The 12,500-nt window shown below is 40.8% G+C and overlaps 3 protein-coding genes across 3 annotated transcripts in view; 2 read left to right on the top strand and 1 right to left on the bottom strand.

Annotated features, from left to right (window-relative positions):
- Positions 1-1,373, bottom strand: part of LOC134194128 (uncharacterized) — a 6,015-nt gene extending 4,642 nt beyond the window's left edge. Inside the window, exon 1 of the mRNA XM_062663036.1 lies at positions 1,207-1,373. Within this exon, the coding sequence (XP_062519020.1) occupies positions 1,207-1,306 (100 nt within the window). The 5' untranslated portion in view covers positions 1,307-1,373. The remainder of the gene's footprint in view (positions 1-1,206) is intronic.
- Positions 1,374-1,912: 539 nt separating this feature from the next.
- LOC134194020 (uncharacterized) lies at positions 1,913-8,363 on the top strand. The gene is made up of 12 exons (XM_062662914.1): positions 1,913-2,017; positions 2,313-2,404; positions 2,608-2,700; positions 2,757-2,830; positions 3,008-3,062; positions 4,036-4,113; positions 4,217-4,349; positions 4,413-4,535; positions 4,598-4,716; positions 6,473-6,571; positions 6,725-6,924; positions 8,047-8,363. Exons 1-12 carry the CDS (start codon positions 1,927-1,929, stop codon positions 8,114-8,116), a joined length of 1,227 nt encoding a protein of 408 aa, XP_062518898.1. The 5' UTR covers positions 1,913-1,926; the 3' UTR covers positions 8,117-8,363.
- A 2,790-nt stretch (positions 8,364-11,153) lies between these two features.
- LOC134193576 (villin-1-like) overlaps positions 11,154-12,500 on the top strand; it is a 6,858-nt gene continuing 5,511 nt past the window's right edge. Inside the window, exons 1-5 of the mRNA XM_062662399.1 lie at positions 11,154-11,233; positions 11,540-11,631; positions 11,708-11,782; positions 11,849-11,905; positions 11,960-12,037. Of these exons, the coding sequence (XP_062518383.1) occupies positions 11,560-11,631; positions 11,708-11,782; positions 11,849-11,905; positions 11,960-12,037 (282 nt within the window). The 5' untranslated portion in view covers positions 11,154-11,233; positions 11,540-11,559. The remainder of the gene's footprint in view (positions 11,234-11,539; positions 11,632-11,707; positions 11,783-11,848; positions 11,906-11,959; positions 12,038-12,500) is intronic.

The following is a 12,500-nucleotide window of genomic DNA, read 5'->3' as shown; positions in this document are numbered from 1 at the left end:
TGCCGCACCAAAGAGGAGATCAGACAGGAAGAAAGAGAAATAAAGCAAACAGCAAATACCAGGTGGCATAATTGTCACTTTACCCCCACTGGTAAGGGAGCATTTTGGAGCTTGAGGGATCAATTTGTGAAAACTTCTGTACAAATTATCAGAGAAGTCATATCAGACAAAGTGGGACGACCGTACTCTGCGGAGTTTATCGGCTTCTAGTCCAAATGCTTTTGTTTAGCTCCAGAAGTTTAATGATAGAGTCATGCATCTCTAGAAAAAGCTATCTTCGCTGTCTGTAGGCAACAGATGTAACCTCTTTGCCACTCGATCAGTACTTCAGCCACTGGCTGGTACTGGAGGCTTTGCTTGTACACTGTAGCTTTTAAGTGTATCCTCAACTGCTTTCACACGAGTTTCAATTTTAGCTTAGTTAGTTGATGAACACTACTAGTATATATAGTTGGACAGTACATAGTACCCTGCATTGCAAACTGTATTATAAATAAAACTTCAAATATACGTGATTGACATACATACATACATACATACATACATACATACGTACGTACGTACATTTTTTGTTTCTACATACGTACATACAAGAGCCGCTAAGGACCAGGTTCGATACTGCAATGACTAAACTTGCTATACTCTAAACTTTCAACAGCCACTCTATCATGTCACTAAGTACGTCATACTTGCTGTACTTCATACTTGCTGGACAGAACTGACACTCCGAAGAGAGAGGCAATTGTATGTTAGTTCCTTGCCCAAGGGAATTTTTGTATGTGGCCCTCACGCACTCAAACTCTGACCCGAAGGTCCCGGATGTTGCCAATCTCCAACCTCCAACTGCACACTCTAACCAATTGAGCCACATACATACATACATACATACATACATACATACAGGCAGACAGACAGACAGACAGACAGACAGACAGACAGACAGACCGACAGATAGACAGACAGACAGACAGATCTTGACAGACAGACAGACAGACAAACAGGCAAACAGAGACATACAAACAGACAGACAGACAGAGAGTTAGACAGCAAGCAAACGACAGGAAGAAATCCAGCAAGCTCACAAGCCCTATCGGCTCATATATTTCAGTTTCTGAGTCGTATCTGCGAGCAGAGCCTCTAGTCACGTGTCACAAATGCGTCAAAAAGTGTACACGTACCATTGCATGTATCCACAAGACAACTCACCGTGTGGATAGCATACAGAAGATTTTGTTGTCTCAGCAAGTGGAGCGCTGCAATACAGCAGTAACACGATCGTTTGGATCAAGTGCCAAGTCATTGCCATCAACAACGTTTGTAGAACGTCTCTTCTCTACACAACAAAGACCATGTATCTAGTCTTGCTGCTGTGTGATCACACTGCAGGCACGTGTTCGTAGATTGGCTAAGCTGCTAGACACAATCAGAATAGTAGGCTACCGCCTTGACGATCTTGCACCTCGTAATTATCTACACGTTTGAACTAAATTGATAGCAAATTATCGCAACAAGGAACAATCTTGTCATGCACTCAGTCCGGTAACCACTCTAGCTCTAGCTCTATAGATATCTAGACGATACTGCTGTAGAGGTGCGTTTTGCGTAGTCTCGGAAGCTACGTCCGTTTTTTGCAAACAGTGTTGTAACACGCACGTGAATTAGATGAGAACCAAGCTCCTCCTTAGCACGTGACTCACGTGCATGCATGCGTTTCGGCCAGTCTACGTACTAAGAAAAGCCAAACACTAAATAAATTTAAATTTTACACTTAATACGGACAATTGCAAGATAAATAATTTAATTATTAAAATTTGTTTTAAATTATTTTATTTACTATTCGCCACGCTGAGGTTTAATTAAACACCCAGGAATGACAAGACTAGTCACGAGTCTGTGTGAGTAGAACATCCGGGTCCTATTGCAATCATGGCGGTACATGCACTGAAGTTGTTGTTGCTTTTCGCTCTAGTTAACCTTTCTTTGGAGCTTGATAATGGGTTGGCGAGATCTCCTCCAAGTAAGAATAGTCAAATACTTGGCGTCAGATATGATTTTATAAAATAGAAGTCTATTCCAATTATTTGTGCCTAGCAAATGGCTTTTCTCTGACACACAGTGCTAGTGTGTAGTTTTTTTGCGGAAATCAAAACACACGCACGCGCACGCACGCACGCACGCACACACACACGCACACACACGCACGCACACACACACACACACACACACACACACACACACACACACACACATCAAATGAACAGGCCTAGAGGAGACAACAAAATAACTGACGTGTGATGTTCTTACTTTGATAGTGGGATGGAGCAGCTGGAACCACTTTCACAGAAGCATCAATGAAACGCTCTTTTATGAGACTGTGGACGCAATGATAAGCTCTGGATTGGCAGTAAGGGAACACAATTTCAGAGAAATAAACACAATATAGGAAATGTGTTTAGAAATGAATTACATAAATTAATTTATTAGCTGTTAATCTCATACTTTTTGGCATAAATGAGTTACGTTTGTGTTGGTCGTGTAGAGGCAGAGACAACATCCATATGTGTATTCATTGAATTGTGAACTAATTAATAGTTTGTAATATGTTAGGAAGTGGGCTATCAGTACATCAACTTTGATGGTGGTTGGTGGGAAGGACATGACACTGGACATGCTGTTAGGAACTCTTCTGGATTCTTGCAGGTTTACTGGCATTGAGGCATTTTAATGTAGCATGCAATTAAGGTGTATGCCGTTAGTATGACAAGATGCGTTTTCCAAAAGGAATGAAAGCTTTAGCTGATTACATTCATTCCAAGGGGCTAAGATTTGGGTAAGAATGGTTGCATCTGTTTGAATTATGTGTCTGTTTATGTGTGTTGATATTAATTATGATAGGATGTGTCCTATGGCATGTAATCGCAATGTATATTATGTTGGGAAATATTTCATAAATTAAATAAGTGCATTTAGTGCACAATTGACTTACTGTTGTTGTGACTATTTGTAGGCATTACACAGATGCAGGAAAGCACTTTTGTAATAGAGATGCTCCTGCTAGTGAGGTAATCAAAAGGCGTGTATAGATGCTTGTGTGTGTGTGTGTGTGTGTGTGTGTGTGTGTGTGTGTGTGTGTGTGTGTGTGTGTGTGTGTGTGTGTGGTGTGTGTGTGTGTGTGTGTGTGTGTGTGTGTGTGTGTGTGTGTGTGTGTGTGTGTGTGTGTGTGTGTGGTGTGTGTGTGTGTGTGTGTGTGTGTGTGTGTGTGTGTGTGTGTGTGTGTGTGTGTGTGTGTGTGTGTGTGTGTGTGTGTGTGTGTGTGTGTGTGTGTGTGTGTGTGTGTGTGTGTGTGTGTGTGTGTGTGTGTGTGTGTGTGTGTGTGTGTGTGTGTGTGTGTGTGTGTGTGTGTGTGTGTGTGTGTGTGTGTGTGTGTGTGTGTGTGTGTGTGTGTGTGTGTGTGTGTGTGTGTGTGTGTGTGTGTGTGTGTGTGTGTGTGTGTGTGTGTGTGTGTGTGTGTGTGTGTGTGTGTGTGTGTGTGTGTGTGTGTGTGTGTGTGTGTGTGTGTGTGTGTGTGTGTGTGTGTGTGTGTGTGTGTGTGTGTGTGTGTGTGTGTGTGTGTGTGTGTGTGTGTGTGTGTGTGTGTGTGTGTGTGTGTGTGTGTGTGTGTGTGTGTGTGTGTGTGTGTGTGTGTGTGTGTGTGTGTGTGTGTGTGTGTGTGTGTGTGTGTGTGTGTGTGTGTGTGTGTGTGTGTGTGTGTGTGTGTGTGTGTGTGTGTGTGTGTGTGTGTGTGTGTGTGTGTGTGTGTGTGTGTGTGTGTGTGTGTGTGTGTGTGTGTGTGTGTGTGTGTGTGTGTGAGTGTGTGTGTGTGTGTGTGTGTGTGTGTTGTGTGTGTGTGTGTGTGTGTGTGTGTGTGTGGTGTGTGTAGCTCGAGTGCTGTCACTGTTGTTTGTAGCTGTGTGTGAGTGCTAGTATACCTACATGTATGTTAAGTGTTAAGTTGTATTAATTAATATGTATGTATAAGTATTGTCTTTGTTGTAGGGATATGAGAAGCAAGATGTTGCTCAGTTTGCTTCATGGGAGATTGATATGCTTAAACTGGATGCATGTGGAACTACTGTAAGAAGCTAATATATAGTATGTTAAATGCTTCACTTTGTATGTTTTTGTTTTTATGATATTTTATATTCAATTGATTGCTGAAGTGTTTTGATGTTGTCAGGAGGATCCTAAAGTGATTGTAGGAAGATGGCATGAGTTGCTTAACTCAACTGGACGTTTTATTCTTTTTTCAAACTGCCATAACGGATGCATGTTGGAGAAAGGTCGTTCACAATGGGAAAGTTGGTGTGGAAGTTAGTTGAGTAGAGCTATGACGTAGTCGTGCATTTCTCATGTCTGTCATTGTGTTGTCTTAGATTTGACCAACATGTGGCGTACTTCTACTGATATTGGAGATTCGTGGCTTCGTGTTATGCACAACTTGGATACTCTTGTAGGAGCTGGAATGCAAGCAAAACCTGGTCAATGGAATGATCCTGGTTTGTTGACGTTTGTTGTGCTTGTAAGGTTTCTTTTATGTATGAGTATCCATGTGTGGCAGATTTTCTTGAGGTTGGTAACGGTATGTTGACAGAGGGTGAGATGAGAGCTCATTTTAGTCTTTGGTGTGTGACGTCTTCTCCTCTCATTGCTGGCAATGACATCAGAAACATGAGCAAGGTAAAGCTTTTGATTGTAATATATAATAATTATTAAAATTATTAAAATTGGAAATTGGAAACATATTGACAAATAAACAGTAAATGGTAATTCAAGTTTTGAATCTTGCTTTGCTGTTTCAGAGTCTGTGTAGTTTGTAATGATGATTACAAGTGTGGATAAGTTGCTTTCGGTGCATGTTGAACTGACTATGTCTACAAGGGCATAGATCTATGTCATGGGATCTTCAAACGGGTTTCCAACGGCTAGACGAACAATAGTGTCACTCATTTAAACTCAAAACATTATTTGGATATATTATTTGTATCAAACTGTCACACATTTTGCATCCTAATTGTAGACCATAATCAAGCTATAGACTACTACAAGTTTTATGGACAGAACATATAAAATCTTGTGTAGTATATCGTGGCGAAAATGATTTTACATAGACTTTCTTTGAACTGCAGAAAAAAGATGTTAATATTTTTTGTAATTTTAGTTTTCTATTGTGCATGTTGAGTTTATCTATGAACAATTAGCAAGAAATCTACTGTGACACTTTATTCAGTGAACAGTTCATTCTAATGAGTGCTTATTAATTAAAGTGCATTATTTTAAGATTTGGCAAAACGATTGCACAAAGATTTGATAAAATGAGAGTTTGCAATACAATCTATCATAGGTAGTGAACATGCACTGAGCCGATCTTGGCCTGCTATGGCCCCTTTGAGTCTCTTCAGAGCACTAACTATAAGCACTTGCATGTGCACAAGGAAATCGGCTGAGAACAACCAGATATGCAGTAGTCTCGCGTAGCCAGACCATCTCTGCCTGCATCCTTCCGGCGAGAGATAGTCTGGGGAAATGCTTATACAAATCTTATTCTGTTCTGTGCTCCTCACGAATCATGGAGGATAAAGATCTCTTTATAGATAGCTGTCTCATTATTGCGCTATTGTGTTCAACGTGCTACTCAAAGTCCACAAGATTGACGAACGAATGTCTTCTCTTCGATTAGTAGGACGTCCGTTCGCAGGTATAGATCTTTGTTAATTAATTACAATTGTAGCTAACCAGTAATAGCAACACCTACTCAGACCTCCTGCTATCTATAAAGTGGTCTGTATCCCACGATTCTCGGGGAGCACAGAAAAAGAATGGATTAGGCATATCCCCAGACTATCTCTCTCCGGAAGGATGTAGGCAAAGATGGTCTGGCTACGCGAGACTAGGCATGCAGTAAAAACACTTGACGTTCATGAAGGTATATAGCACAGCCCAAGTAGAAGGGTTTCCAAGCACTTTTGAAATCCTTTGAGATATGCCTCTGGTCTAGTGTTATCTTCTGGGGCAAAAGTGGTCAACGACTCTCAAGTGTTTCAGTGTTTGTCAAATTGTTACATTGATCAGTACGTTTAGGCAATCACGTTCTTATGTGTGTAGTTGTTTGGCTTAAGCTACTCTGTCTGTTATCAGGAGACAGAAACTATTTAATTAATAGATTAAGGTCTAACACGTTGAAGAAGCTAATGGTTATGTCTTTGTAGAGCACAACAATACACCATGGATGCTCGTGTATCAGTTGTTAGTGTATGTGTAGTCTCGCTTTGTCAAGTATGACGCGGCGGGAAAGGGTCTGGCTACGCGAGACTAGTGTATGTGTAGGTTATGTTATGTATGAGACAGCTGCTTCAGAATGTGGTAGATGTATCCCTGCTAGGCATGGCAAGTCGAGGGTCTAAATTTGGTCATAATGCTTTTGTGATTTCTTTAGGAAGTGTTGGAGGTTTTGACGAACAGGGACGCAATTGCCATAAACCAAGCATACACCACTAATGCTGGTGATCGGATCTTTCAAAGTGGAAATTCTGAGGTTGCCGGAATGCGTGCAGTTTGCATTTGTGTCGTAGCTATCTTAATATTAGCCCGTATGTCTCTGTGTTTGTTTCATTTTGTTAGTAATCATGTAGTTTGCAGTACAATGAAATGGTGCATATGATATTGATCTTTGCGTTTGTCTTGTTAGATCTGGGCTAAGCCTTTGCCCGAGCTGTCGGCTATTGCTGGTGCAAAAGCATTTGGTGTCGTGCTGTTGAACCGAGATGATGAAAAGACAGCAGAAATCACAGTGAATTTTACCGCATTAAACATGACATCTGCAACTCACTGCACCGTCAAAGATCTGTGGTCAAAGAAGCAAATGGACGCAAAGGGATCAATCACTATGTGAGTTACATTTGAAGGTTTAGTTTGTTGCACTTACTTAGTGATTGTATGCAAACTTTCTAAGTACAGTAAAGATTTATACATGAACGTAGTGTCTAGTCCAACCAGTCCAGCAATAGTTCGACTGTTTTTTTTAAAATGCACTTTTGCCAGACGCTTAGTGGCACCAACTCCGTTTTAAGGATTGAATAAGTAATATATTTCTACTCATAGCAGTACTCTGTATGCCTACCTAACAAAGTGCGTTACATTGTCCCACCTTTAGCATGCACTAAGCTGGACTTGTCATCATGTGCTTCCTACGCTCTTGTTATAGTGTAGACAATTTAAACTTTGATGTTTGTTTTCATGTATGCCCCAGTGGAATCAATAAGTTGTTTCCTAAAGTTAGGAATGCTCTGTGTTGAATATGCAAGGTTTCATACATAAATTTTAGATTGTTAGGGAATTTTTGAAAATGGTACAACAATGCCCACTCTTTGTGTTGAAAGTAATTGTGTCTAAGTAATTGGGTCTATCATGTCTTCCAATGTCAAACAAGACTTTGGAATCGTCTGACGGAGGGAGCTTGAGCATCTTGTCGAATAGTTCGATTGAAATGGCCAATGTCAATAGCAGTTGTTGATGTGTTTGCTATTATAGCCAGGAAACTGAAATTGTAAACAGAAGTTACATGTATCTCTGGCTGAGCACATTAGTAGATGACTATGCAAGCAGCGTGTGCTCATCCTTTCCTGACTCTAGCATGCCATCTATTGCAGTATTATTGCTATCGACGTTCCTAGTGATGTAACTGTAGATCAAATATTGGGGAGAAATTCCCTAGCAGAAGGATGTCTGTATCAAACCCTGATGTGATGTTGTGTTGTGTTTTATTTTTTGTTTAGCTTAGACTTGATCATATTAATGACGTCATTTTCATTATATCAGGCACCATTTTATAGCCAATTCTTCTGCTAATGAAATGGAAGTAGTGAGACTGATGGAATAGGAGACGAATGTTATGAGGTGTAGCTTAAGTTTAATGATGCATTTGGCTAAATTTGTCTCTGTGGGCATTGAATCCTGTACATACTTGGTTTGTAGTACATTGCGTCGTCTTTTGATGTGACTTGTTTGCAGGTCTGTTCCTTCTCATGATGTCACCTTTTTGAGACTTTCGCTTTGTGTAAAGACAGGAGACAATGAGTGAATGAGGAATTTGCAGATTCAATTGACTTGAAGTTTCAGTTGGTGTTTTTGGACTTGTCATGCATGACTGTCTTGTTGGCTTTGGATTATGCATTTTTGTACTGTTTTGTTTTGACTTATTTTGATATATGTTGTTTTAATAGATGTCTTGGTTTTTTCAAACTTTTGAAAGCAGTAAACACTAATCAACATGTAGACAAACAGACTTATGGACAACAGGCTTATTTCATGGGCAGAAGGCTTTGGTATATTGTTTGCTAAGCATGTTGTGTACTGGTAGCTACTTTTTGTTAGTCGCTCTTTGATTGTATTAGTTTTGTTGCCTAAGCGTGGGCGAACAGACGGATGGACAGACGGACAGACAGACAAATTTTCTTTATTTTGAATCAAACTGTAAAAATGCTGTGTCAAATCCAGAATTGGACTAAGCAGTCTGCAACAATTAGTGTATGTGGTGCTAATTGTTGACATCAAAAAGGGTAGACAGACAGACAACAGACAGACAGACAGACAGATAAACAGACAGACGGACGGACGGATGGAGAGACGGACGGGCGGATGGAGAGACGGACGAATGGACGGACAGGCAAACAGACAGACAGACAGACAGACACAAACAGACGGACGGACAGACAGACAGACAGACTGATAGACTGGTAGACAGACAGACAGACTGATAGACATACAGACACACAGACAGATACACACACAGACAGACACACAGACAGCCAGCCAGCCAGCCAGATGGACGGACAGACAGACCGACTGATAGACGTATTTCTTTGCGTTGCAACGGTGTAATGCAAGAGTAATTACTAGAAAACTTTCAAGACTTGCTCAGTGTAACTCATGTAATTTTGAGTCTTACTCATTTCAGTTGTTTAGGCATTAGCAGTTAGTTTTAGCATAGGGCCTGCGGGCTTGCTTGTTTGTTTTACATTTTAGTGTGAGTGTACTAGTTTCAATGTATGAAATACATGTATTAAAACAGACGGACAGACAGACAGACAGGCACATAGACAGACAGATAGACAGACAGACAGACAGACAGACAGACAGTCAGCTTGGCTACAGGCCATACCTAGTTCATGTAAGTTTGCACTAGAACCGAAACAATTTCAGTTGACTGCTTACATGAGGCTGGATGTCCACATGCTAATTGCCAAATGGATGGTCAAATGTGACTGCGGGAAGCCACTTGATGGGGATGGGTACCACCTCATCACATGTAAGTATGGCGGAGGGTTTGAACATGGTCTGAGTTGAACATGGTCTGAGTGCCTCAGCCAGCTGCATGTTGTTCACAAGATTGAACCAAAACACCATTTTCTGGATTGTGACAGGAGACCTGACATATATGTAGTGGATCCTGACTCCGGTAAAGAAGTGGAGTTAGACATCTCTTTGACACATTCACGGGCACTTGACGCTCTTCCAAGACAGGCCTAGAAGATTGGACAGCAGCAACTCGAAGAGAAATGCTGGAAAATGACAAATATGCCAAAAAGGCACACCCTTGTAGAACTACACTGAATTTCATTCCTCTGGTGATGGAGCACTTTGGTCGGTGGGGCAAGAGGTCCAAGAATATCTCAACCAGCTCTCGTCAATGAGTGCTGACATGGACAACTGAGTGCAGACAGGACGAGTTCAAGAACTACTGGAGGACGTGATTCTTAATTGCGATACAGCAGTGCAATGCAAGAGTGTTACTGCAGAAGATGACCAGAGTCCAGTATAGTGGTGACTCAGTTGGTGCCATTAGTAACTCTGTTAGCTTATTGTCAACTGTTTGACTCTTAGTCGTACTTAGGGACCTCTTGGGGCCTATTTCTCTTAGAACTTGCTGATTTTTAGTGTAGACTGTAATGATGTCTTGTATAAGAAATATATGTATTGACAGACAGACAGACAGACAGACAGACAGACACAGACAAACAGACAGACAGAGTGTTAGCATTAATAACATTTGGATCACCCATTATATAGTGTGACTGTGTCATATTACAAACATTGTAATTTGTCATTTTAATTAATAGAAATGATAAAAGATGATTTCAATGACAGTGATGGAGTCCTTGGTGTTGAACTGTTTAATAAATGTCGAACATGCGAAAAATTTAATTATTTGTGGATCAATTAGTAGTGGTTGTTGGAGATAAAACTTCAGACACTGGCACTACTATTTCACCACATATTGATGTACTATTGTAAAGCCATTTAGAAATTTATAGAGATCTCGTGGGGAAAGGTTTCATATCTCAAAGGGGTAGGAGGGGAAGTAGGGAATTTACATTGTTGATAGCATATCATTTGAGAGCACGTGATTAGGTGTGGCAAAGATTACCGAAAGAGCTGCATAGTGTACGTGTTAGTCATTGTTATCATGTTAGGAGGAATCATTGCTTCTTTCCACACTTTAATATTATTCTGGTTAATCTTTTTTATTAGTAGCTTCTCTATTTTGAGCAGATGCTGATGTATTAATCTTAGTGGGCAGTGTGTGACTATGGCATCATATCATGTGATGTATGTACATTTATTGCCTTTGTCATAACTATATTTGTCATGCCCACATTTGGCATGCTCACAGGTCTCGTATGTATTTTGTCATGCTCACATTTGGCATGCTCACAGGTCTTGTATGTATTTTGTCATGCTCATATTAACTTTGCCACTGCCATCAAAATATTACAAATATATATGATTGCCATACAATAATGTTTATATTGCAGTCTTTACTTTAATACGGTATCATCTAACCGTGTTTTGCTATATATGGTTTTTCCATTTTCTGGACAGACTTTTAAAATTTTTTAGTTTTGTTTGAATAGTAAATGACGGTTTTTACAGACCTTCTAGATGACTCTGGTTTAGAGTTGTGCTACCAATGACTACTGATTAATTAACTCCACTTTTCAATAAAACAGATAGGGAGGCGAAGAGTCACTATGATCACCACTGACTTGTTAATTAATTAATGTATGTGTCGAAATACCCCGCACGTGCCCGAATGACGTCATTAAATTAGACCAATCACATGCTTTCGGCCTTACTTCCTGCCTTCACCGGTTGAGGAGCGTGCAGCACTCCTTTCTCCACTTCGTCGAGTAAATCGGTGAGCAAATCGTCAATTCTTCGTAGCGAAATGTTACTCAAACACCCCGACGGCGTTCAGCATCGCAATATTGAAGAGCGTCACGCCCTGTGCATGCGAATAAACCATTTTGTAGTCACGCCCTAAAGAGTTCTCACTTTCTAATCGAAGCATCGTGCTACGATTGCGTTTCGCGTACCGCGATATTGTATTTCTCGCATTTACTGCTTTGTTCGAGACGTTTTGCGTGCGTCTTTGCGCCTATTCTTGTCGCATACGACGTTTCAAGGTCTGTCACCTACATATCTGTTTCGAATTTGCGTCTAGATCTTGCTTAGTGCCAAACAATGTCGCGAATTGTCGATCCGGCTTTCAAGCAGCTCAAGGGCTGCACAGAACTGAGAGTCTTCAGGATAGAGGTGAGTTTGTTTGGACACGCCCATGTTTTCCTATTTGATTTGACGCCGTCGACTCGATTATCGTGCGATTTTGTAGAAAATGCAGGTTGTGGCGTTGGATCGGGCGGGCTACGGCTACTTTCACACTGGAGATTCGTACATCGTGTTCAACGTGGGTCGATCGCCATGTGTAGGGCGTGGCTTGTGGGAGTGGCCAACGTGTTGTTGCGGTTTTTAGGTAGACAAGTACGGTCAACCTCACATTCATTTTTGGTTGGGCAAAGAGACATCTCAAGTACGAATGCCGTTATTGTTATGAGATTATCATTGTTAATAAAATGTTGCGTAGGATGAAGCTGGTGTTGCAGCCTACAAGACAGTCGAGTTGGATGACTTTCTGGGTGGCTTGCCAGTTCAGCACAGAGAGGTATTATTATTATTATGTAGACAGGTGTAGATGTAAGAAAGCGTTGTTATCAAGAGAGCAGTTAGGGAATCCATGGAGGCGTGACCTTCTCATGTTGCAGGTGGGGAGTACTTGTGAGGTCATCACACTTATCTAACACTGTAGAGGAGGAGAGAGTAAAGGAAAACTCTAGTATCAACTTCCTCTTTATGATGTCATTAGCTATGAAATTGGAATTTTGTTGTGGTGGTGGCATGAAAAAAAGTTAGTTTTTGGAAAGTTGCTTGACATGGTCAAGTGTCACCAAGAAATCGGATTTGATGATGTTTACTTTTATGTGTCGATTTCACAGACATAAACTAAACATTGCAGTACTTTGTTTATTTAAAAAAATCAAGTGAATTGCTTGAATTGCAGGGACAGTGGAGGCTCCTTTGGATTGGAAGGGTGAAAATTTCGTAGCAGATTGCCGCCATATTGATTT

This window comes from Corticium candelabrum, chromosome 18, assembly GCF_963422355.1.
Source record: "Corticium candelabrum chromosome 18, ooCorCand1.1, whole genome shotgun sequence".
NCBI lineage: Eukaryota > Metazoa > Porifera > Homoscleromorpha > Homosclerophorida > Plakinidae > Corticium > Corticium candelabrum.
The sequence above is the reverse complement of the archived record's forward strand: the minus strand, read 5'-3'. Positions and strand labels throughout refer to the sequence as shown.

What these genes read in the sequence shown, in the direction of transcription:
- LOC134194020 (XM_062662914.1), top strand. Translation starts at nt 1,927, where the DNA reads ATGGCGGTACATGCACTGAAGTTGTTGTTGCTTTTCGCTCTAGTTAAC. An exon ending in GTTGGCGAGATCTCCTCCAA is followed by an intron (nt 2,018 to 2,312) that starts GTAAGAATAGTC and finishes TTACTTTGATAG; the next exon opens with TGGGATGGAGCAGCTGGAAC. An exon ending in GAGATGCTCCTGCTAGTGAG is followed by an intron (nt 3,063 to 4,035) that starts GTAATCAAAAGG and finishes TCTTTGTTGTAG; the next exon opens with GGATATGAGAAGCAAGATGT.